Source organism: Odocoileus virginianus, chromosome 33 (assembly GCF_023699985.2).
Source record: "Odocoileus virginianus isolate 20LAN1187 ecotype Illinois chromosome 33, Ovbor_1.2, whole genome shotgun sequence".
NCBI classification, from domain to species: Eukaryota; Metazoa; Chordata; class Mammalia; order Artiodactyla; family Cervidae; genus Odocoileus; species Odocoileus virginianus.
Window position 1 is genome coordinate 13,930,638 of NC_069706.1, and position 24,346 is coordinate 13,954,983.

General features: G+C 50.9%; 2 protein-coding genes across 6 annotated transcripts in view; one reads left to right on the forward strand and one right to left on the reverse strand.

The window, feature by feature from the left end:
- Window positions 1-12,791, forward strand: part of ABCC1 (ATP binding cassette subfamily C member 1 (ABCC1 blood group)) — a 145,156-nt gene extending 132,365 nt beyond the window's left edge. For both annotated transcript variants that reach the window (XM_070460911.1, XM_070460913.1), the window contains 8 exons: window positions 2,149-2,348; window positions 3,737-3,863; window positions 4,418-4,519; window positions 6,914-7,060; window positions 8,305-8,463; window positions 9,175-9,341; window positions 10,423-10,617; window positions 11,193-12,791. In XM_070460911.1, coding sequence (XP_070317012.1) covers window positions 2,149-2,348; window positions 3,737-3,863; window positions 4,418-4,519; window positions 6,914-7,060; window positions 8,305-8,463; window positions 9,175-9,341; window positions 10,423-10,617; window positions 11,193-11,301 — 1,206 coding nt within the window. In that variant the 3' untranslated portion in view covers window positions 11,302-12,791. The remainder of the gene's footprint in view (window positions 1-2,148; window positions 2,349-3,736; window positions 3,864-4,417; window positions 4,520-6,913; window positions 7,061-8,304; window positions 8,464-9,174; window positions 9,342-10,422; window positions 10,618-11,192) is intronic.
- The window catches only part of ABCC6 (ATP binding cassette subfamily C member 6), an 81,617-nt gene continuing 66,230 nt past the window's right edge, over window positions 8,960-24,346 (reverse strand). For 3 of the 4 annotated variants that reach the window (XM_070460910.1, XM_070460907.1, XM_070460909.1), the window contains 5 exons: window positions 23,383-23,529; window positions 21,267-21,425; window positions 21,023-21,189; window positions 18,521-18,715; window positions 16,327-18,214 (listed from right to left, as the gene is read on the reverse strand). In XM_070460910.1, the coding sequence (XP_070317011.1) occupies window positions 18,106-18,214; window positions 18,521-18,715; window positions 21,023-21,189; window positions 21,267-21,425; window positions 23,383-23,529 (777 nt within the window). In that variant the 3' untranslated portion in view covers window positions 16,327-18,105. Of the gene's footprint in view, window positions 15,174-16,326; window positions 18,215-18,520; window positions 18,716-21,022; window positions 21,190-21,266; window positions 21,426-23,382; window positions 23,530-24,346 lie in introns of those variants that run through there. The other variant, XM_070460908.1, reaches the window with a different exon arrangement.

Genomic DNA, 24,346 nt, shown 5'->3' on the forward strand with positions numbered 1-24,346 from the left:
ATTGGAAAAGACCCTGATGCTGGGAAAGATTGAAGGCAGGAGGAGGAGGGGATAACAGAGAATGAGATGGTTGGATGGCATCACCGACTCAATGGACATGAGTTTGAGTAAGGTTCGGGAGTTGGTGATGGACAGGGAAGCCTGGTGTGCTACAGTCCATGGGGTCGCAAAGAGTTGGACATGACTGAGCAACTCAACTGAACTGATACATTAGTGTTTGCAATTCATTTTTAGGAAAAGGAATGTAAGAGGTAAGGTGATATGGAATTCTGTCGGGGCTTCCAGATTGTTGGAATAAGTCATTTCTGCCCCCAGAATTGCATGGCATCTGTGAAAATTCCCTAGAACTTGCCTTAGTGTCTTAGCTCTCAGCCCAAGCCCAGCACAAGACAGGTGTATGTCGAACATTCATTTCTCACTTACGAGCACCAGGCACTCCTTGGTGTCTGGAAGAATCAGGTGAGTACACAGGGTGGATTCTCTCCAGGAATAGAGCTTAAAAGGAAAGCTAATAATAATTTTTTTAAAAAATAAGACTATTCCATAACAAAAGTAAGTCTCAGTTTCACTTTTTAGAGGAAATAAAGTCCAGAGAACATGACAAGTGAAATAAGTTGAGCAGGTCAAACGTTTTAGAATAGTTTCCACCCAGGAAGAAAGAAAGTTGAGAGAGGAGGTGATCCCAGGAGAGGGTAATGGGGGCAGATGCCGGGGTCCTCGAGCCAGACCACAGGGTCTGGACTGCGTCCCAAGGCGCAGTGGGAGCCGCCGGAGGACAGGTGGCATCTGACCGTGTGCAGGGATTGGCAGAACCCCCAGTATGAGGCGGCCCGGGTTGGTGGGACCCCTGGGTTAGTTCTCAGAGTTTCTGGGGCCCCCAGAGGGCTCCCCAACAGGTAGTTCAAATTCCCATGTGAGCTGGCATCCAGAAAAAGTTTGAAGGCCTCATAGGAGCCACCCACTCTGTTCCGTGTTCCCCATGGAAGGTCTCTGCCCCGAGATGGCCCAGGGCACCCAGCACAGCCCAGGGGGCAGGAGGCGTGGCCCTGAGTGCCTGTGTCCACTTGCCTGGCCCTGCTGTTGATGAGGCCAGCGCAGACACATTACATCTTCAGCTCGTCCGGGAGAGGGAACTTCGGTCTCCTCGGGTCCTTTTGTACAGATGCAGAAACAGCCAGGAGAACAGAGGTTTTCAGTGACCAGTCCAGCCTCGGTCACAGTTCCTCAGCGCTCCCGGTGGGTCTTGTTCTGTCTCTTAACGAGCTGAACACATGGGTTAGGGCAGGAGTAGAGTGGACGTGGTCTCTGCCCATGGGGCAGGCAGAGGCAGGGTTTACGCTGAGGTCTGCTTGTCCAAAAGAAACGCTGCGGGGTCCGTAAACCCTCGGGGTCAATGGCATCAGAGAGGCCATGCCATGTTGAGGTCAGCACTTTTGAGGCCGGACTATTGGTGTTTGAATCCCAGCTCTGCCACTTCCTAGCCACATGGCCTTAGGGAAGAGGTTGACCTCAGTTTACTCATTGTGAAACAGGAATGAGCGCCTCATAGGTTTTTGATGAAGATTAAAGAGCTGATGGCTGTGAAGGTGCTTAGAGCAGTGCTGGGATGCTGGGCTCCACATGCAGTGTAGTGAGCGTCACTCACTCATGTCTGACTCTTGGTGACCCCATGGACTATAAAGTCCATGGAATTCTCCAGGCCAGAATACTGGAGTGGGTAGCCTTTCCCTTCTCCAGGGGATCGTCCCAACCCAGAGATCAAACCCAGGTCTCCTGCATTGCAGGCGATTCTTTCCCAGCTGAGCCACAAGGGAAAGCCCAAGAATACTGGAGTGGGTAGCCTATCCCTTCTCCAGCAGATCTTCCTGAGCCAGGAATTGAACCGGGGTCTCCTGCATTGCCGGCGGATTCTTTACCAGCTGAGCTAGCAGAGATCCGGGCTCCACCAGAGCGTGAGCTGTTATTTTCATCACTGCTGCCGCCCTGGTTACTGTTGTAGTCAGTACACCTTCCATTCCTCAGGTGAAAGCAGCCCGGTCCAGCATTCTGCCCCCAAGGGGTCACTTACGTCCAGACTTTCTCCAGCAGGGCCCTGGGAGGATGGGATGAGGGGCCCTCGCCCACCCCCGGTTCCGTTCTCTCCCCCAGAGGTTCTACGTGGCCTCCTCCCGGCAGCTGAAGCGCCTCGAGTCGGTCAGCCGCTCCCCGGTTTATTCCCACTTCAACGAGACCTTGCTGGGCGTCAGCGTCATCCGCGCCTTTGAGGAGCAGGAGCGCTTCATCCGCCAGAGCGACCTGAAGGTGGACGAGAACCAGAAGGCCTACTACCCCAGCATCGTGGCCAACAGGTGGGCGCGGGGCTGTGGGGGAGGCTCCCGGAGGTGTGGGGCGTGGGGCCCAGCGCCGGCCTCACGGGAAGGAGGCTCAGGCTCGGTGAGAGGAAAGGAGGGAAGGACCCTTAGAAACAGAAAGGACGTGGTCAGCCAGCGCGTGGCCGCAGGCCACTGAAGCGCAGGCGCGGAGAGTTCTTCTGGGTCAGAAATACCGCAGGGCCATCCTTCAGCCGTGGTCCCGGTGATGCAGGACTGTCGGTGACCGCAGCCTCGGCTCCTGCGTGTTCTCCTCACATGCTTCTCTCCACCCCCGCCCCCGGGTGATGAGTGTGGGAAGCAGTTTTATTAGTAATACTATTAGGTTAGACTGTGTGAAATTGCCCTTTGGGGGATCAAGCATGGTTGAATAGCATCGGGCTTGAAAGAGAAAGGAGTAGAAGTTGGCTAATTATTGACTGAATCTAGAACATCCCGTCCTCACTTGCTTACCTCCTAAGATATTTTTTGAGATGTGAGAGAGAGGAGACTTCAGAGAAGTGTCATAGCACCCTGGCAGTGACCCACTGCACACTGTGAAATCCCTTAGTGTGAGATGGGCGGGAAGATGGGGCGTTGCTGGAAAGACCTTGCAATTCCCTTGCAGAGTTTGTTTAGGGAGTTTGTTGAAATCTGGGTTTCTGTGGGAATAACTCACACCACGAGGATCCATCACACGGATCTTTAAGAATGTGGTGGGAAAAAACAAATTGATGATACTGCCTCTCTAGAATGCTTTACATTTTCAAATATAAAAACAGTGTTCCTATGTGATAGCTTACAAAAGTTAGCTTTAAACTTGTAAATCTGTCTATATTTTAAAGGAAAGATAATATATTTTAATGTTTCTAAAACAGCAGTGATCTAGGTCTGGGGACCCTTTGGCTGTGTTGAGAAGGGTTGTTTATTTCTCACTCTCCCTCCTCCTCCTCCTGCCAAGAGACATTTGTTTTAAATCACGGGTGCCTCTTAGAGTTGATGATTTTTCTTAGCATTTCAGAAGTTTGTGAGATACCTTTTTTTAAAAACGCACGCATGGATGTAATTTTAAGGTTTCCGTGAGAAAAGGTTGGCTCTGAAGAAAGCGAGTTTCAGTTTCCTGGGAAGATCACTTCTGGAGAACTTTCTTTTAGTCCCCGGGGTTGCCAGACCAATGAGGAATTCCTGAAATGTGTCCCTTCGGCCCTTCTTCCCCATGTCCCATGAACTGGGCAAACAGGGCCTCTCTCAGGAGCTATCGGGGAATTATTTCAGCAAGCAGAGTGGCCCCCCAGCTCCCCCACCCCCACCCTCGAGCAGAAACCCAGTCTCTGAGAAGCTGACTTGGGCGTGTGTGCGCCCCTGCCCCTCCGCTTGTGTCCACGCAGGTGGCTGGCCGTGCGGCTGGAGTGCGTGGGCAACTGCATCGTCCTGTTTGCCTCGCTGTTCGCTGTGACCTCCCGGCGCAGCCTCAGTGCCGGCTTGGTGGGCCTCTCGGTGTCCTACTCCCTGCAGGTAAGACACGGGCACACTCAGGCGGACTTTGCTAATTCTCTTCCTGGGGAGCCGGTTGTCAGGCGCTTGGGCGTGGGGGAAGGGGACGAGGGCCACGTGGAGTTTGAGGTGCAGGTCTAGAGCCCAGTGACTGACCGAAGCAGGGGAGAAATTAGCCGGGCAGCCAGGACTCCCCCATCAGCCAAGGAGCGTCCCTGACGGCCTGAGAGGATGCCTCCAGCTCCCGGAAGAGTGCACTTAATACTATCAATTTCCCTCGAGGCACTGCTTTAGCTGCATCTCCCAAATTTCGACGCAGTGTGTTTTCTTAACTATAATCTAATTGGAAATACCTTCTCATTTCCTTTCTGATTGCTTGTGTAGCCCCGCGGGTTATTTTGAAATGTGGCGCTGGCATAAGAGACGCAGAGTAGCAGGTCTGGCCGCGGTATCTGAGGTAGCTGTCTTCTGGGCCTTCATTATCTGAAACATTTCATAATTCGTGCTGTCTTCATGAGAAGAAAACAACTCACGTTCACTCTAGAAGCCCCATCGGATGACTCTTCCCCTCACAGGTCACCACATACTTGAACTGGCTTGTTCGGATGTCGTCCGAGATGGAGACTAACATTGTGGCCGTGGAGAGACTCAAAGAATATTCGGAAACTGAGAAGGAGGTAAGGCAAGCCCCTGGCCTGACCTCTTGACCATGATCTTCGGTGTAACTCGACTCAGAAGAATCCTCTGAACCCCAGCATGTGCCTTCTGCAGGCAGCCTCCACCTGACCAAAAAAACAAAAAAAAAACCCTCTGTTGTTTGTTACGTGTTTTGAATGGGGACTTACAAATTACGCAAAATGAATCATACTAATTTTCTCTTTAGGTTTAAACGTTAAGTACAAGTGAGTCGTTTGAAAATATCAGATATCAGTAACAGGAGAATCAGTATATGGATATTGCAAAAATTATGCTATTATTGGTAAGGAGTTTACCGAAGTTTGGGAAACCCTGCAGTTATTTAACCCAAGTGCTCATTTTATGGATGGAGGAAAGGGGCATGTAGTGAGGGACGATGGCTGGTCTGAGGTCACATTCATGGTCAGCGGGGCAGCTGGGAGGAGGACCCAAGGCTTTGGTGTCACATTGACCCGAATAACTGCCTTATTCTGTCTGCGCACCATCTCTGAATAGCAGGAGTAGTGTTAATGGCAATAGCAGTAATGCCTAGAGATACCTCCGTCCCCACCACCACCAATAATAATAGGGACACACACATTGTGCCCTTGTGCGGTGTCAGGCCCTGTACTAGACACTCTGTGTAGAATAATCCATTTATCCTTTCACAACCTTGTAACTCACCTTCTACTATCACCCCCATTTTGCAGGTGAGGAAACAGACACAGAGAGGATTAGTTAGTTGCCTAAGATCACATGGGCTTGCTTCCCTGTAGCTCAAACGGTAAAGAATCTGCCTGCAATGCAGGAGACTGGGGTTTGATCCCCGGTTGGGAAAATCCCTTGGATAAAGGCATGGCAACCCACTCCAGTGTTCTTGCTTGGAGGATCCCATGGACAAAGGAGCCTGGTGGGCTACAGTCCACGAATCATAAAGAGTTGGACACGACTGAGTGACTATCACTGCATTCCAAGAAAACGCCCCTTGGGAATGAAACTAAAGTGACCCTGGTTAGACTCTGACTTGGGGATTTACTGAAGTGACGTGTGCCAAGTCCTTTAGTTTGGTGAACCAGGACCCACCTCATCAGGGAGCCTTCTTCAGAATGGTGTGAGTGCCCCCTGTGGAAATAAGAGCACATTACACCAGCAGGTTCCCACCCTGCCATGATTTATCTATTTATTTTTATCAGCTTTTGAGGTATAATTCATATGCCATGCAGTTCACTCATTTAAAGTGTGAAATTCAGTTTTTTACTTTTAAAAATACTGTACTTATTTTCACTACCTTTAATTATTTATCTTTATAGTTTTAGAATAAGAGCATATTTGAAAAATACAAGAGAAAGATCACCCAGAGTCTTACCACTATTAAAATATATCTGTTTACTTATGTGTTTGTATATATTACATATGATATATATTTACAGGTAAAAAGTCCCACCCATTTCTCTCCAGTCCCCTCCGTGTTCTTATAGCAGTGTCTCCTTATTTATATGAGGGGTGTAAAAAAGTTAACGTAAGAAGTTTATGGGGGAGAAAGGATGGAAGTTCTCTTTCATTGTCCTCTCCATTCCTCTCTTCCCTGAAGAGAGCCCGGAGCCTAGCCCAGAGCATATCCAGGAGTAGACCTCAGGAAATGTGAAGTGAACAAAGTAGCTTTTCAGAAATAGGGGCTGTGTGACTGCAGGCAAGTTGCTTTCACTGTCTGTGTTTCAGTTTCCTCGTGTGTAAGCTGGGGATGGGAAAGGATGCCGCTCTTGGGATTGTAGTGAGGGTTAAAGGAGGTCATGTGATAGAGTGACCTTCAAGTGTTGGCCGCCGCTTTTACTCTCGCCCTCCAGGCCTTCGAAGCCATCAGAGTATCTCCCCTTTAGCATTGCGTCTGTCTAGAGGAGGCCGCTCATTCATTGATTCAGTCCACGAATGTTTATTGAGCACCTACTGCGTGCTCTGGGAAAAAGAACCTGTTCTCATAGAGGGTCTATTCCAGTGGGTGTGGGTGACAGAATAAACAAATACTTGCTTAAAATGCCAGAAGGTGTTAAGTGCTCTCAAAGAGAATGGATGCAGAGAATGTGGGAGAAGAGGGGCCCAGGGCTCGGGAGGGTGGTTGCATTAACTTGGGATCCACAGCAGTCAAGCAGGCCGAGGGGGTAGCTTGGCAGAGAATGTTCCAGGCAGAAGCAGCTGCAAGTGCAAAGGCCCAGAAGCAGCACACGTGGGTGTGTTCAAGGAACAGTTCAGAAGTCAGTGCGGGGAGCAGTGAGGCAGTGAGTGGGAAGGAGGGGGCCGTGAGGTCATAGGGGTCGTGGAGGCCGCTCACGTGGAGCCCTGGGGCACGTGAGACGGGCTTCAGACCCCTCACACCCACCCACTGCCCGCTGTCATCGCAGGCTCCCTGGCAAATCCAGGATATGGCCCCGCCCAGTGACTGGCCCCAGGTGGGCCGAGTGGAGTTCCGGGACTATGGCCTGCGGTACCGAGAGGACCTGGACTTGGTTCTGAAGCATATCAACGTCACCATCGATGGCGGGGAGAAGGTGGGTGCCCCTGGACCCCCGCCCGTCCACAGTCAGGCACAGATTGCCACCAGGCCGTCTCTGCCCCCAAACCACAGGGTGGAGCGGGCGGGACTTTGGCAGTAAAATCTGCTCAGAGCGTCCCAACGGGGCTGCAGAATGGTATCCCAGGAGCCAGAGGATATACATTTTGGAAACAGTTTTAATTGCCAATACTGAAAAATCTGGAATGTTTTATGTTTAAAAAAAAAAAAGCCATTTCCTGCTTTTCTTGAAAGATCAGAACTTCTGGCAGCACCAGGCCCATCCTCCCTGCCTGGCTCTTTCTAGATCAGACATGAGCCTCCCAGTTCACTGACCAATCCCTTCCTCCCCTTTTCAAGTGCCCCCTTGGCCCCTAGGCCTCTAGAATAGAAAGATGCCCTCCTCACTACTATGGATGGCTCAAGGGTATCGCTGCTCCTAGAGGACGTCCTTACCCTGAGACCTCAGACCCTCCTGAGGAATCAGACCAAGGGTCTTTCTGGCCATTTGCCAGAGGCCAATGTTTCTTTCTTCTCTGAACATTCAGGAGTTGTTAAACGCTCTACCATGAGGCCCAGAATGTTCCGTTCCCATGAGAGAGTTTCTCCAACTTGTAACAGGAGAACAGAGTGGGCGGTGTTCTCATGGAGGCTTTCTGGCTTATGTTCCATAATGAGGCTGCCCTGTGAGTTGCTGTCCGAGGGCAGAGGAGCCTGCCTCTCCCGAGCCCAGATGAGAAGGGGAGCGTTCTGCCTGGAACGTCAGTCCTTAGCCATTAGGTGGGGAGCCCAGTTCCCTCCAGAGGATAAATGGAGGCCAGGTCGTACCCGTGACCTCTCTTTGCTCACTCAGCTGGGATACAAGGGCATCTTCCTGAACCTTTTGAGATATTCCAGCACCTCAGGATGGGGGAAACTCACCATCATAGAACTGAAAAACCATTTGACTGTTACTTAATACTATCTTGAGTTGCAAATAACTAACTTATTAAAGGCACTGATTATAATTTTAATTTCTAAAAGGAGCTGGCAGAGAGAAGGAAGTCTTTCTTGACCTTTGCCCAAAACAGCCCCTAAAGGAATGTCTCTGGAAGCTGCTGAGGGGAGTGGATATAGTGGGAGGAGGGTGGGTCGACCAGATGACTGAACTGCTCTGTGGCTGGTATTTAAGGATGCTGAGGGGCAAGAGGTCAGCCCAGATACCAGCACTCCCACTTCACCTGGGTCCTTCCTGCCCCACAGGTTGGCATCGTGGGGCGGACAGGAGCCGGAAAGTCGTCCCTGACCCTGGGCTTGTTTCGGATCAATGAGTCAGCCGAGGGGGAGATCATTATTGACGACATCAACATCGCCAAGATCGGCCTGCACGACCTCCGCTTCAAGATCACCATCATCCCCCAGGTGTGCAGGGTTACACTGAAAGTGACTCGTGTGTGTTTTCAGAACAGGTGGACACTTGTTCCTACTTTGTGGTTTTGTGACTTTTTACTGAAATTATGCTATGTTTTTTCATGGAATCTCCCCTTCGCACATAAATAACGGAGAGTTAAGTAGGTCTCATTCATTCCTTCACTCTTGCCACCCAGTAGGCAGGGTCCTAAACATCTCACAGCATCAAGTTAAGACACTGGCTTCTCTGCCGGACAGGAATCTCTCACCTCCCGAGAACTAGGTGAGAATGATGAATTTTCTAGACTGATTCCTGTAGGTGGCGATTGCATAGTATCTTGCCTTTTAGTGTTGTGTTGCCTTAAATTTCTTCTCAGATTCTTATTTGGAGGCAGGAGACGGAGGTGCATCCATGTACCTTGCAATTAGGAATTGCCCTAATCTGCGTGCTGGTTCTTGCTTCCATAAAGTTCCCAACACATTTGTGTACTGAATGCTCCAGGAAATCTAACAAGAAAGAAATCCGTTTTATTTCCCTTAACTCAGTTTTCCAGATTTTTTTCCCCCATCTTTGACATCTTCAGAAGTGGTGATTCGAAGGAACTCCAAAACCCCATGTTGAACAGTTCTGGCAAGAACTTTCTACATCCCACCTATTTACCCCACCCATGTCCAACCGTGCCTTGAGCCTCACACGCCATCTGCTGTCTTCCCTCCAAACAGGACCCAGTTTTGTTTTCGGGTTCCCTCCGTATGAACCTGGACCCATTCAGCCAGTACTCGGATGAAGAGGTCTGGACGTCCCTGGAGCTGGCTCACCTGAAGGGCTTCGTGTCGGCCCTTCCCGATAAACTGAACCACGAGTGTGCGGAAGGCGGGGAGAACCTGAGGTAGGCAAGCGTGATGCTTGGGCCTCCTTATCACCTCTGTTGGGGTGTTGGTAGGTTTTGTCTATTTGTGTCAGGTTCAGACCTGGGCTTGAGTTCCAACTCTGCCACGTGAGCCATTTGTCTCCTAACCTCTTGGGCCTCAAGTTTCAGTATCTAAAACAGGTTTCATGCTGGGCTCATTTTTACCCAGAGGTGTAATCAGGATGATCCCAACAGCTCCTTTCTCACCCCAGGTCCATTTGGTGGAGAGTGAAGTTGTTAAATTTTGGAAAGGATTCTCTCCCAGGCAGTAAACAGCACTGCTCTGAGCCCTCCCTTCCCCTACCCACAGCCCTAGCTGCCTGGCCCTTCCCCAGGCTCCACCCAGGATCCAGCAACTAGAGTGGTGATGCCTGGCACAGCAGGGACCCTGTGCCTCTCTCACTGCATCCGTCACCATGACAACCAAGCACCAACCCTCAGGTGTGCTCACCAAGAGCCGTGGCCACTCACACACGGGGGTGGCCAGCCAGGCGGCTGCTAGTCTTGGCTCACCCACGTGGGTGGGGGCCACTGGCCGCAGGTGGATATTCTAGCTGGCCTCCACTGGGGCTGTTAGTCTCTGCCCCATGTGTCCCTCCTTCCCTGGCAGACGAGCCTAGGCATGTCACAGTGATGGCAGAGGTGCAGGCGTGAGCACACCATGGTGTGCATCCCCGTTCCAAGCCTCTAGGTTTGCCAGCATCCCAGTGGACAAAGCTGGCACAAGGTCAAGTCCCAGGTCCACTGAGAGAGGCCCTGCAGAAGGCACGGATATGGGGCCAGTTTGCTAATTGTTCTACTCGCTATCCTGAACTGATCAGATACCTTGGCTATCACCTCTGAGCTCTGTGTGGAGAATGAATCTGAGAGTGCTTCTAGCTCAGCAGGTAGACTGTGCTGATCGATTAGTGTGGCTGATGTGGCTTCAGATGTGGGAGGTGGAAGTGCTCTCCTGGTCTGAGCAGCAGACAGGGTCTCCTCTCCCTCCTCTCAGCTCGGGCCTGGGCTCAGCGTCGGGGGTGGGTTTGACAGTCATTTCCTGGTCTTTCTCCCGGTCTAGCGTCGGGCAGCGCCAGCTTGTGTGCCTGGCCCGGGCCCTGCTGAGAAAGACGAAGATCCTGGTGTTGGACGAGGCCACGGCGGCCGTGGACCTGGAAACGGATGATCTCATTCAGTCCACCATCCGGACACAGTTTGATGACTGTACCGTCCTCACCATCGCTCACCGGCTCAACACCATCATGGACTACACGAGGTGATGCTCTTGGCCCAGAAGGCCTCCCGGTCTTATGGTCCACCGCCCCCCACCCCACCCCGTTCACCCACTCATTCATTCATTCATTCATGCAACACTGACCTTACGCCTAGTGACAGCCCTGGTGTGTCTCTGGCCTGGTTAGTACCAGGCATTTTTGCCATCTCTCAGTCAAAAGTTAACATGTGTGTGGATTGTCTGCTACATTCCTGGCTCCGTTCCAGACACTGGGGACCGAGCCGGGAGCTGTCACACAAGGAGCCTGCCTAAGGGACCTTATGGATTAGTTAGTTGGGGGCTGGGTGCAGAGATAGACAATAAATACAGCAACAAATAAAAGCAAATTGTGCTGGGAGGGAAATACACAAGGCGATAAGAGAGTGCTGAAGGTTACTTCACAGGGTGTTGACTAGAACTGGGGTCGAGGCCAGGCAGCCAGGTGGATGGCTGCTGCAGCAGGCCTGGTAGAGGGTGTTGGGGGTCTGACCCAAAGCAGGGGCTTGCCCAAGTAGACTCCTGGGGCACAAGGTGCCAGCCCCTACCCCACACCTCACGTCTGTGTCCCTCCCTTGCAGGGTGATCGTCCTGGACAAAGGGGAGGTCCGGGAGTGGGGCTCCCCCTCCGACCTCCTGCAGCGGAGAGGTGTCTTCTACAGCATGGCCAAAGATGCTGGCTTGGTGTGAGCCCGGAGTGGGTGCAGCTGGTCAGAACTGCAGGGCCGACCTGCCAGCAGTCAAGGACAAGTCAGCATCCTTGGGAACCCAAGCTTCTCATAGACTGAAATAAAAAAAAAATGAAAACCGCCCCCTCCTCCCAAACCAAAACACACACAGAGCAGCCGCCCTCTGGCCCTTGCCTGGAACTGGCCATGAAGAAATGGGAGATGCTGGGATGCAGCCCCTCCCCCCGCAATGATGCACACATGCCCCTGGCTCTGTAGCCCCCGCAGATGCACACACGTTCTCACGCCCCTTGGAGGGCACACGTGTTCTCCCTGCTCTGTGGGGACATTCAGGCCAGCAGACTTCCAGAGAAATCGGTTGTGTAAAATCTGCTAGTGACCAAATCCAGCCAACTGCCTCAGGTCTTTCCAGCTGAAGTCTGTGGATTCCGCGCCTTGGAGATGCTCGCCGGTCCCCGGCATCCCCGGCACCTCTCCGTCCTTGGCTGGCTCTCCCCAGATGCTTGTCTCTCCAGGGCTGCAGTTGGAGGTGAGGGGCCTGATGAAGCTTGTGCTCACCCTTGGGCAGTGTCCCAAGGACCACTGATGGCCCTCTCACCAGCCATCTGGTCTACCAGGTGCTCAGATGCTGGGAACCAGCCTCCCAGCCCTGCCTCCAACGGAACTTGCTGGCTGGACTCGGGGTGACCGGGCCTGGAAGTCCAGGCTGGGAGAGGCCTCTCAGTGCTGGCTTCCCTTCTTGGCTGCTCACCTCCTTACCCACCTCAGTCTTTGCCTTCCTCCCTCTGTCTTTTTACCCATGGCTAGAATGGGTTTACACCTCCAGGTGCCCGAGAATGAAAACCTGCTCATCGTTACGAAGTGTTCTAAGCCAAGAGCACCAGTCCCTCTGGGTGGGAGCAGCTGGTACTGAAAAGAGCCCCCGTGAGTCCCCTCCTTGTTCTTAGATTTCGGTTTTTCACCGGGGGCCACTGGTTCACTGTCAAGGCCAGCACAGTGGATAACTTAACGGTTACTGAGTCTCTTCTGAGACAAGAAAAAGACCTTTTCACAAGTGTCAGTGATTTTTTCTTTTTTTTTTTTTTTAAAGTACTGCTCCAGGGAGATAAACAGTCTCAAGACTTTAATTTCTTGGGAGGAAGCGTTGGGCCGAGGAGCAGCACCCCAGGGAATGACCAGGTTGGCCCAGCTTCTGGAGGTTGGGGTCTGTCTTAGCCCTGTAGGTCCCTCAATTGGAGACCAAAGTGAGACCCAAAAAGCAGAGAGAGGTCGCTATTCATGCTCGCTATTTGAATTACATTGCTGACTTCAAACCAGAGAAGCATCTTTCTCCTTTTAGGTGGAAATATATATTTATTTTTTGTAAGTTAAACCATTCTTTCACATTAGCTAAACCAAGTGTTTCTTGGGGATCTTTTTGTAATGACTTACACTGGAAACGTGAACATTTGCAAATAATTTGCAGTAAAAAAAAAATATTTTCTTTCTAAATGACTGTTGCATTTTCTTTCTAGCGAGGATTCCCGCTCTCTCTCCAGGACTCAGGACGGGGCACTCTCTCGTCTGCTGCTGTCCTTACTCCTTGGCAAGTGTGGTGTTTCTAGCGGGAGCTCTTGGAATTGGGAACCTAAAGGTTAAGAATCAGGTGGGGTTTGGTTGGGACTCAGCATGGCACGGTGGATGGACTTGAGTCCTGCCCTCATCCTCTGCAGGCTGTGTGACCCTGGGCAAGGCACTCAGTCTTCGTGCCTCAGTTGCCTCATCTGTAAAATGCGGCTGATCATACCTGCCTCCTGGGCTTGCTCTGAAGATGAGCACTGATGTGGGTGTTATGTGCATGGCCCAGTTCGGGTTCTAAGACACAGGCATAGCCAGCATCACGTGTGGCAAGAATTTCCCTTGGGAGCTTCCCTGGTGGTCCTCTGCTCAAGAATCTGCCTTCCAGTGGAATGCATTCCCCCCACCCCGCACGACGGTGTCCCACTCCCTCCAGGCTGCCTTGCCGGAGGGGCTGGGGGGCAGGGGGTAGAGATGCTCAAGGAAAAGCAGCTATGAGGTTGTCACCCTTAGAATGAGAAGCATGTGTGAGAGGCTGGTGGGGGATTGATTTTAGCCTGATGCTCAGTGTTAAAAGTCCCGGGCCAGATCCCAAATGGTCATGGGACCCTCGTGTGCCTGTGGGTATGTTGTGCTTAAAGTTCACCCGCTTCATGAAGAGGGGCAGGTGCAGCATTAACCCTGAAGAAGGGGACGAGGGGGCCCTGCACACCTGCTCTTCCAGGTGAGCGCCCCAGTGCTGTGGAAGGAGAAGGGGGACCAAAGTTGGTTGTGCGCCTGCTGTGTGTCAGGTCCGGGCTTGGCGCTTTGCATAGCTGTCCCCTGGGAGGGGAACCTGGGCCAGAGAGGAGCCCCCGGCTCACCCGCCTGCTCAGCTCGCTGCTGTTCCTCCAGCCTCAGGGCCCTCCCTCTTCCCCCAGCTGTTGGCATCCCCTGCTCTCCTCCCTGTTTGACAGTGGCAGCTCCATGCGAGCAGGGCTGCAATCTGTCTGTTCCTTGCTGAACGCCCCCCTCTAGAGCAGGGCGCAGGGCACGCGCTCAGTGACCGCATTCTCTGAGCTGGGACTGGACTAGGCCTGAGCCCAGAGTGGGGTCACTGGGGCCCTAGAACTGGGCCTTCCAGAGTCATGGCCTCCTCACTGGTACATCTGGGATCCTCGTATCCACCTGACCAAGTGGCTTTGAGGATGAAAAATTTTTTTTACCCAGATTGGGGTAAAGCACCCAGCATACGCCTAGCTCTTAGGATGCCTTCATATGTCGTGATGCCATTCGTGCATTCATGCTTCTGTCCATCCATCCAACTATTCATCTCTTCATCCATCCATCCAGTCATACAGTTGGTATATGTTGGCCCCTCCTATATGCTGTGTATGTACCGTGGTGGGGCCAGGGAAAGCACAGCCAACACAAATGCACCAGTCTCTCATCTCGGCCCAAGAAGAAGAAGATCTGTTTCCCTCGGGGGGGATTTCTGGAGTGGAATTGAGCTCTTATCTGTGAGCTGATGTTAGGGAAATGTATAAGGAGTGCTGTGGCACAGTACTTCGGTCATGGGCTCTGGAGCCAGCCTGCCTGGATTCAAATCTCTACTTACACTCTGTTTTGCTCACCTGTAAAAGGGGCCTCATGATGCCACCTTCCTCAGCAAAGCATCCTAGGAAGGCGCAGGGTGACATAACTTCCCTTTCCAGTTGTGAGGATTAACTGGGCAACAGGCATTTAGAGCTGGGCTGTGTGTGGGCAGTGACCAGTGGGACTTGGGTGAGGTTAAAGGACCTACTGAGGGAGGCACTGACCAAGGAAGGTCTGTATGTGGCTTTCCTGCCTCTTCACTGTCTCCTCCGGCCAGCCAGGCGCTGCTGGCAGGACCCACGGCAGGGGGATTAATGGCCCGGGTGGCCGGTGGGCTGGTGTCCAAGGAGCCATGGCGCGCGCCCGACAGCAGCCTAATTATTAACAGGCTTTCGAGGGTGCTGGCTCCATGGCCCAGTCTCTGCTTCCTGGCAAAACACTTCCCTCCATGAAGGAGGCTCTTACAGCCCTGGAACGACCCCAAGGGAGGGTGCCAACCACACAGCTGCTGCCCATGGGGGCTCTCCCAGGGTGGCAGGTGGCTCAGCTCCAGGCAGAGACACAAGCAGCGTTGTTTCTGGTCCCTTCCCGCATGTCGCCGCATCTTGCAGTTGGATGGACACCCGCCCGAGATGATGTGGACTTTGGCGTTAGGCCCAGGGGCAGATGCCCACTCTGCCGCTTCCCAGCTGGGTGGGCCTTGCCAGGTCACGTCGACTCCCCGAGCCTCAGCTTCTTCATCTGCAGAATGGGGCAAAATCACTAGTAATGACATTTGGCTGGCATGATGGGCAGGCAAGAGATGCCAACGCCCACCCCATTAACTTCTGGTCACATCCTGAAAAAGGGGAGGTAGCAGCTGGGTTTAGATTACTCTGGGCTGAAAATCTCAGGTCAGGATGGACCCCATGAGCTGGGGGCGACAGGGCCGGCTGTGTCCTGGCAAGTAGGTGGGTGTCGACAGGCTGCTCTGATGCAGTAACACAGCCAGTGCCCAAGTATCGGTGCATTGTTGATGGTGGGGTCAGTGACTAAGCGGGCAGTCACTGTTGCATCACAACTAGAGGAGAGGGTGCTGCTGGCTTCGAGTGGGTGGAGGCCAGGGATATCGCTGACTATGCTACACAGGGGGGCACAGGACGTCCCTGACCTAGGCCTTCCAACAGCATCTCCCCCCTGGCACCTGGCAGGCAGAAGTTACCAAAAATGCCCTGGGTGTTCCAGCTGCTGCTGGGGCAGAACTTGGTCTTTGATCAACAAATGGATGAAACGCTCCAAATCCTGAGCAACTTCTCCGGGTGAGGCCCAGGAGACCTGGCTCCTCGCATCTCGGTTTTGGAACTGAACTGCGTGCTGGGTTTGTGCCTGGAGAGCCCCATCCCTTGTGTGGGTTGTGGTTTGTGCATCTGTTCAGACAAGATACTCCCAGCAGCTCAAGGATGAGGATGGAGCGGTGGCTCTCAGTCCTGGCTACACATTGGAATCACATGAGCTGGACACCACACCAGTGATTATGGGGGTGGGAGGGAGGTGGGCGTGGTGGACGGGTCCATGTGGAGATGGGAGCGGGCAGCATCCCAACTGTGGCAGATGCAGGAAGTTGTGTGGGTGATGCAATTGCATAGAAAGTAAACACATACACAGTGAGTACAAGTAAAACTGGGCATCTGAACAGGATCTGTGGGTTGTACCAATGTCAATTTCCTGGTTGTGATATTAATCTATTGTCTTTTAAGACATTACTGTTGGCTTCATAGGTGAATTCTATCTAACATACCATACCTATCCTTCTCAAGTTCTTCCAAAAAACTGAAGAAGAGGGAACACTCAAAGGCATTCTTTGAAGCCACCATCACACTGATACCAAAACCAAAGACACCACCAAAAAAGAAAATTATGGGCCAATATCTTTGATGAATATAGATGCAAAAATTCTCAACAAAATATAAGTAAACTGAATCCAACAACACATAAAAAGATCATACACCACAACCAAATGGGATTTATCCTAAGTTCACAAGGATGGTTCAACATACATAACCAATGTGATACACCACATAAACAGAAGATAAAAACCACATAATCACCTCAATAGATGCATAAAAAGTATCTGACAAAATGCCATTCATGAGAAAAACTTAGCAAAGTGGGTACTGAGGGAACATATCAAGATAATAAAAGTCATTTATGACAAACCCACAGCTGACAGAATGCTTTGAAAGCCTTTCTGCTAAAGTCTAGAATAAGACAAGGATGCCCACTCTTACCTCTTCTGTTCAAGATAGTACTGGGAGTCCTGTTCACAGCAATCAGACAAGAAAAATAAATGAATCCAAATTGGAAGGGAAGAGGTAAAATTGTCATTATATGCAGATGATATGCTACTGTACATAGAAAACCCTAAAGACTCCACACAAAACCTAGAACTGATAAATTCATCAAGATAGCAGGATACAAGATTAACATATAGAAATCTGTTGCATTTCTTTATACCAACAATGAAATGTCAGGGAATGTAAAAGAAAAATTTCAAAATTGCAACCCCCAAAATAAAATACTTAGGAGTAAACCTCACCAAGGAGGTAAAAGACATATTGCTGAGAACTCTTAAGATATTAATAAAGGGAATTTGTGGTGCTGGAGAAGACTCCTGAAAGTCCCTTGGACTGCAAGGAGATCAAACCAGTCAATCCTAATTGGAAATCAACTCTGAATATTCATTGGAAGGACTGATGCTGAAGCTCCAACACTTTGGCCACCTGATTCGAAGAGCCAACTCTTTAGAAAAGACCCTGATGTTGGGAAAGATTGAAGGCAAAAGGAGAAGGTGGCAGCAGAAGATGAGATGGTTAGAAAGCATCACTGACTCAATGGACATGAATTTGAGCAAACTCTGGGACATAGTGAAGGACAGAGAAGCCTGGCGTGCTGCTTGGGGTTGCAGAGTCTGATACGACTGAGTGACTGACTAACAACAAAGATGGTTCAAAGAAATAGATACTCCGTGCTCTTGAACTGGAAGAATTGTTAAAATAGTCGTATTTTATGACTATTTTATGATGTATATATAGCACAGGGAAACTATATTTAATATCCTACAATCATAATGGAAAATAATATTTTAAAATAATATATATCTATAATCACTTTGCTATACAGTAGTAATTATCACAACATTGTCAATCAGCTATACTTAAAATGGAAAGATGTTGGTATTAGTGGGGAAGGGGTATACAGGAGCTCTCTGGACTATTTTTTTTTTTTTAACTGCTTGTCAATCTGTAATCATCTCAAAATAGAAGGGGTACTCTATAAAAGGCACACACACAATTTCTCTAGTCCTAGGGATTCTGATTTCATTGGTCTGTGGTGGAGCCTGGGCACAGACAGGTTTGCGGGTCCCGAGTTGAGTCTAGGGGGCAGCCAGGGCAGAGAGCTGCTGTTGACTTTGGTTCTGGGATAGAAGAGGTTGGATAGGCCCTGATCAGGCTGACCTATGCGGTGGCTGTGTCCTCCTGGCTCTGGGATGATATGGCACTTTCTGCTCCCAGAGAGTAGAAAGGCATCTAGACTCAATTCCACGGGGGCCAGTGATGACCCCAGGTCAGCACGTCTCCAGGGCTTGGCAGAATCTCCGGGTAGATGGGGCCAGAGGAAGATGGAGGGGCCACGCTCAGACCAGGCCTGACTCCTGCGCCAGCCTGTAAAACAGGCCCTTCTGGGCCAGCAGCTGGGCCGGGCTGCCACTCTCTGCCACCTGCCCCTCGTCCATGACCAGAACCCTGCAGGGGAGAGAGAGACAGGCAGCTCCTTAGACTCCAGCCCACGGACTCAGTTGCTCTGAAGGCCCAGCATGTCACCTCCGAGAGAGTGTGGCCTTCCATGCAGCTTCTTAACCCTGATGACCCAGTTGGAAGCATCTGCTGGACATGTGTCCTCAGGCTCATCCTTCCATTGTGGGCATCAGTCTAGCCATCTCTACAATGGGCACTTGATAATGTATTCCAGAGCCCTTCTGGCTCCAAACTGATGCCTTCCTCTGCTTGCAGGAGTGCCAGCTACATGGAGTGGGGTGGTGCGGGGCTTACCTGGCACAGTCCAGCACGGAGCGCAAGCGGTGGGCAATGAGCAGTACTGTGCACTGCGCAAACCAGCTCCCCAGGGCGGCCTGCATCTGGCGCTCTGTCCCTGGGTCCACAGCAGCCGTGGCCTCGTCCAGAATGAGGATCTGGGTTTTCCGGAGAAGGGCACGTGCCAAACACAGGAGCTGCTTCTGGCCCACGCTGGGAAGGAGTGGGACAGTCAGGCCAAATGTCTGCACCTTAGGACTGACCCGCAGGGCGTGCCCACAAATGTGTCTCCACTCCCTACGGCAGCCACAGGAGCGAGGGAGGCGTGTCCCTACTTGTGGGTCCCCTGTCTATAGGAATCCTCATCCTGCCATTTTTGAGCAGAGTGACATTAGGCAAGTCATACAAAGCCTCTGTGCCTCAGTCTCCCCATCTGTGAAATGGCTATTTCTATCTCTATTCTGTGGTCTTCACTGTGTGCCACTGGATACTGACTCATCTCATGGAGACCACAAAGGTGGGTGTTAGGTTACAGAATCCTTCCTCACTAGGTTGTAAGGACAAGCTAAGTCATGTAAAAGCCGTGATCATCACAGAGTAAGTCCTCCTTTTACCCCAATTACAGATGAGGAAGTTGAGGGTCAAGGACACACAGTCACTGAGCTCCCAGAGCCTGGAGGCTGAAGGGTGTTTGGGGGCTGTTTCCTGCCATCTTCAGCTTCTGCTCCAAGTAAACCCTTTAGGGAACCTGGACTGACTGTGGCCTGGTGGGTGTCAGGTGCCTGGACCTTGCTCCAGATGCACCACTTATGAGCCAGGCAAGTTGGTAAGTCTGAAGCCCCAGATTCCACCTCTGTGAAATGGAATTAGTGAGACTGTAGCTTTGAGTATTAAAAATGAATAGTGAAATGAGTATTTCTTACACAACAGGCACTGTGTCAACAACTTTACATGTATTGTTCAATCCTTGCACGGGTAGGCAGGTTTTAATTTTTATTCCCATTTTGCAGATGAGGAAACGGAAACACAGGGGATTAAATAACTTGCCCAAGGTCCTCCACTTATGTTTATGCTCTTGACCACCAAGCTCTTCTGTCCCTCCTCCTACCATTACCACCCATGGGCCCTTACCCTAACACCTTCTGGGTCAGACGGGTTGAAGAATCTAGAATGTCTTGATTTTTAAAAAGGCACACACCTGTACATCTGTTATTGACAGTCACCACAATGTAGAAACAACCCAAGCATCCATCAATGGATAAATGGATAATAAAAATGTGATCTATCCATACAACAGAATATGATTCAGCCTTAAAAAAAGGAGGAAACCTGGCCCTTGTTACATCATGGATGAACCTGGAGGACATTATACTATGTGTGATAAGCTAGTCACAGGAAGACAAGTTCTAGAATATTCTACTTGCTAGGTAGGGATACAGGGCCCCAGGTAGGGATACAGGGCCCCAAATGGTGGTCCAAAAAGACAACGGGAGGACATACACTTCTTTCCCTGACTGGACCTGCCAAGTTCATGCTTCATTTACATTTGCACAACGTCCTCCTCTCATCTCCTGCTCTGATTGGTCTCGGCTTATGCTTCATTTGCATAAGAAATTGGAGCCCAGAGGAAGACACAACCCCTCCCCTGATTGGTTTTGGGCTCACGACTCATTTGCATGGGGTGCAACCAATCAAGCCCCAGGAACCACCAAAGAGAGAGAAAAAGGAAAGCTGAGCCAAGACCATTCCTGTGGCGGCTGGTCTGCTCTCATGCCTCGAGAGAGTACTGCTTGCTTAATAAATCCTGCCTACTTGAGCTGTCCTAGTCTGTCATTTCAATCCTTTGCTATGACAAGACAAGAACCGAGGGAGAAGAACTGACCCAATATACTTAAATGAAGTACCAAGAATTGTCAAACCCAGTGAAACAAAGTTAAAGGGGGCTGGAGGGAGGGAAGAATAGAGAATTGCCTTTTAATGGCTAGAGTTTCCATTTCACAAAATGAAAAAGTTCTGGAGGCACAATGATGTAAATGTACTTAACACTACAGAACTGAACACTAAAACGTGGTTAAGATGGTAAATTGTATGTTATATGTATTTTACTACAGTTTCTTAAAGCTTTTAAAGGCATACATCATATGTTACTTAACAACCCCAGTGAGCATGGCGTTAGCGTCCAATATCAAACACTATTTTTGTAGCAAAATAAATGCTGAGTGAGAAAAATACATACATAAGCTGCCTTGTGTCAGTGGAGGTTGGCTTTTGTCACCAAAGAAATTTAGAAACAAATTTAGGAAAAAGAAACTTGATACTCAGAGATTGTGTTGGAGTAGGAATTGCTTATGAGGGGTGGGATTTGTCCTGTGGTTACAAACAGAACAGGGCTGATAATCCTATATGATAATCCCATGGAGGTGACTTCCAGGGCATATCACCCTGGCGGGGGGGACACTGGCCACACCTGCGTCTCCCCCAGCACCTCACAGAGCTTTTGGCTGGCTGGGGCGACCGTACCTCAGGTTGTTGCCTTGGTCGGCACACTCGAACTGCAGCTGGCCGGGCAGGCTGGCCACCGCGGCTCTGAGCTGCACCATCTCCAAGACTTCCCAGATGGCTTCATCCGTGTGCTCGTGGAGCATGTCGAGGTTCATTCGCAGGGAGCCAGGGAACAAGATGGGGTCCTGGCCAGGAGGGACGGCGGGTCAGAGCTGGGCCCAGCCACACCTCCCATCTCTGCCCGCCCCTCCCCAGGCCTCACCTGGGGGATGATGGTGATCCTGGACCGCAGTGTGTGCAGCCCCACTTGGGCGATGGGGACCCCGTCGATCCAGATCCCGCCCTCTGCCGCCTCCACGAGCCGCAGCAGGCCCCCGGCCAGGGAGGACTTTCCAGCCCCTGTCCTGCCAACGATGCCCACCTGCCAGGGGATGGGATGGTGTGGCCTGTTCCAACCAGGCCTGGCCAGAAGGCAGGCCACAGAGGGTTCCTGGGCATGCCTCTGCTAGATGTTTACCCTGCACCCAAGATCCATCCATCTATCCATCATCCTTTGTGCATCCATCCTTCTGTCTGTCCATTCATCCTTCCATCTGCCCACCTGTCCACATACCCATTCATCAATCCATCCAACCATCTGTGCATTATTCTCTCTTTCCCTCATCCTGATATATCTCTTCCATCTCTTCATTCATTTCCCCACCCTTCCTTCTGCTCCTTCATCCTTCCATCCTTTCCTATCCTTTCATCCACACCACTCCATCATTCTCATCTTCCCTTCCATCCCATGTCATCTATTTCTGTCCCATCCTTCTATCAGTCCCCCTTCCTCCTATCCTTCCCCTCCCTCACCCTTCCTCCCAACCACACTCTTATCTGTTCATCTGTCCATCCTTCCTTCCACACACCATCCTTCAATGCATACTCCTTCCTTCTGTCTCTCCTTTCACTCCATCCTATCCATCCATTCATCCTTCCATCCATGCCTCTTCCTTCCTTCCATCCAGCTCCCAACCCCAGCCATCCAACCTTCATCCTTCCATCTGCCAGCCCATCTTTTAATCCATCCCCCATCCTTCCTTGACATTTTGTGGGGGATCAACACTGTTTAATAAATGAATGAAGCATCTGTGTCACCCACTGTATGATGGGCACTCTTTAAGGCACCAGGAATACAGAAATTAAGGAGTCCCTGCTCCAAAGGGCTCACCATCTGGTCTTGAAAATAGTGCCCTTGAGTAAACTTAATTTGAACACAGTGTGATGAACAAGCCCTCTCTATAATCAAGCTCTGGCCCTGCAGCAATGGAGGTAAGCACGGAGCCGCTGTTCATATTGCCTGGGATGGAGGTTGATCAGAGAAGGCTTCATGGAGGAGGGGATACTTGAGTGAAATCTTGAAGGATAAGCAGGAGTTCAGGGAGGGAGAAGATTCCAGCTGCATGATACCAAGTACTAACTAGGCTGTAACCTGTCCGAGGGCACCACCATGTACGCATCTGGCCTAGAGGCCGCTGCTCCACAAATGTTGCCTAATCCCTTGTAGGACAATGAGTGAAGTGGGAAGCTGGGTAGGGCCTTGAATGCCAAGCTCAGGAGTTTGGGTTTTACTGGAAGGACACGAGGAGGGAGGAAGGTCTGGAGCAGGGAAATGACGTGCTCAAATCAAGATCATAGGAAAAGAGGTTGGAGGTTGTGAAACAGGAGGTTGGGGGGGGGGCGGCCGGGAGCAGTCAGGGGGAGGGCAGAGAGGAATGCCACTGTGTGGGGAGGGTAGAGAAGGATTCAGGGGTTCAGTGAAGCAGCCTGACTAGGCATCTGTAAATGGAATGATGCTAGGCTTGATGTTGGAGTAAAAATGCAAATAATCATGAATAAAAAAGAGTTGGTGAACACTTTTATAGCACTTGTTTTGTGGCAGGTAGGCACTGTTCCATTCAGTTTCTATGTATTAACCCAGTTAAATTTCTCAACAGCTCTATGAGTTGACATTATTATTCCCATTATTACAGAAGAGAAAACTGAGGCCAAAGCATGCAGTGACTTGCCAAAGGTCAGCCATAGCAAAGCCAGAAACTGAGCCCATGCAAACTGGATAATGTGTGGGACATTCAGCACAGCACCCAGCACATAGTAGGTGTTCAACTAATGACAGGAAAAAGAAAGAAGTTGGGGAAAGGCTTCCTTATCTAGACATCAAAAAGGTGAGTGGTTTCACCAAGACAGAAGCTGTTCTGGGGAAGATGGTTAGTTCCATTGAGGGAGTGGTGGGTCTAGAGACTGGGGACCCGAGGTGGGGAGAGAAGGAGGGAGCTGGTACTCAGGGGTGATGCCCAGCCTGGCCACCACGAGGAGGAAGTGGTAGGTGAGCCACTGACCTTCTCTCCTGCATGGATCTTGAAGGACACGCCCCGCACGGCCAGCGGGAGCTCGGGTCGGTATCTCAGCCCAAAATCCCGGAACTCAATCTGCCCCCTACGAGGCCATGGGGGGTGGGCTGCACAGGAAAGCGGCTTCCAGGGAGCCTGAGGCAGGAGGGGACACTGGGTCAGGGGAGCCTTTCTCCAGGCTTCTCATGAAATGGCCTACCTCTCTGATCCTCAGTTTCCTCTTCTGTAAAATGGGCATGCAGGTGAAGTCAGTTTAGTCACATCTGACTCTCTGCGACCCCATAGACGATAGCCCACCAGGCTGCTGTGTCCGTGGGATTCTCCAGGCAAGAATACGAGAGTGGGCTGCCATGCCCTCCTTCAGGGGAGCATCCTGACCTAGGGATCGAACCCAGGTCAATCACGTCTCCTGCAGTGCCAGGGGATTCTTTACCCAGCAGTGCCACCTGGGAAGCCCCATAAAATGGGCATATTTATTGCTATTCTATAGGGTTCTTACAGGTCATGGAATATAGCATGGCTAAAAACAAATAATACTGAATATTGTGAAAATTATAATGGTGTTGGCTACTCTTTAAATTATTAGCCAGTATTAACTATCAAATAATATTCTTTCACTAATAGAGGTAGATACCCTCCTTTTTTCTTAATGAAAAGGGCAACTCTGTGCAGTGTGGAGACCAGTGCTGCCATACACGATTCCCGTGACCTTGAACAGGTCACTCCACTCTCTTGAGCCTTGACTTTCCCATCCATGAAATGGGGAGCAGTGGACATGTGTCGAGTATTTATGGTGTGTTGGACCCGGTATGAAGTCCTTTATTGTGGGATGATCTCCTAGTACACCCAGAACTATTAGGCTGCTGCTGTTTCTGTTCTGTTCCTACAATGCTGCCATTATGTTTCAGTAAAACCAACCCCATGGACTGTAGCCTGCCAAGCTCCTCTGTCC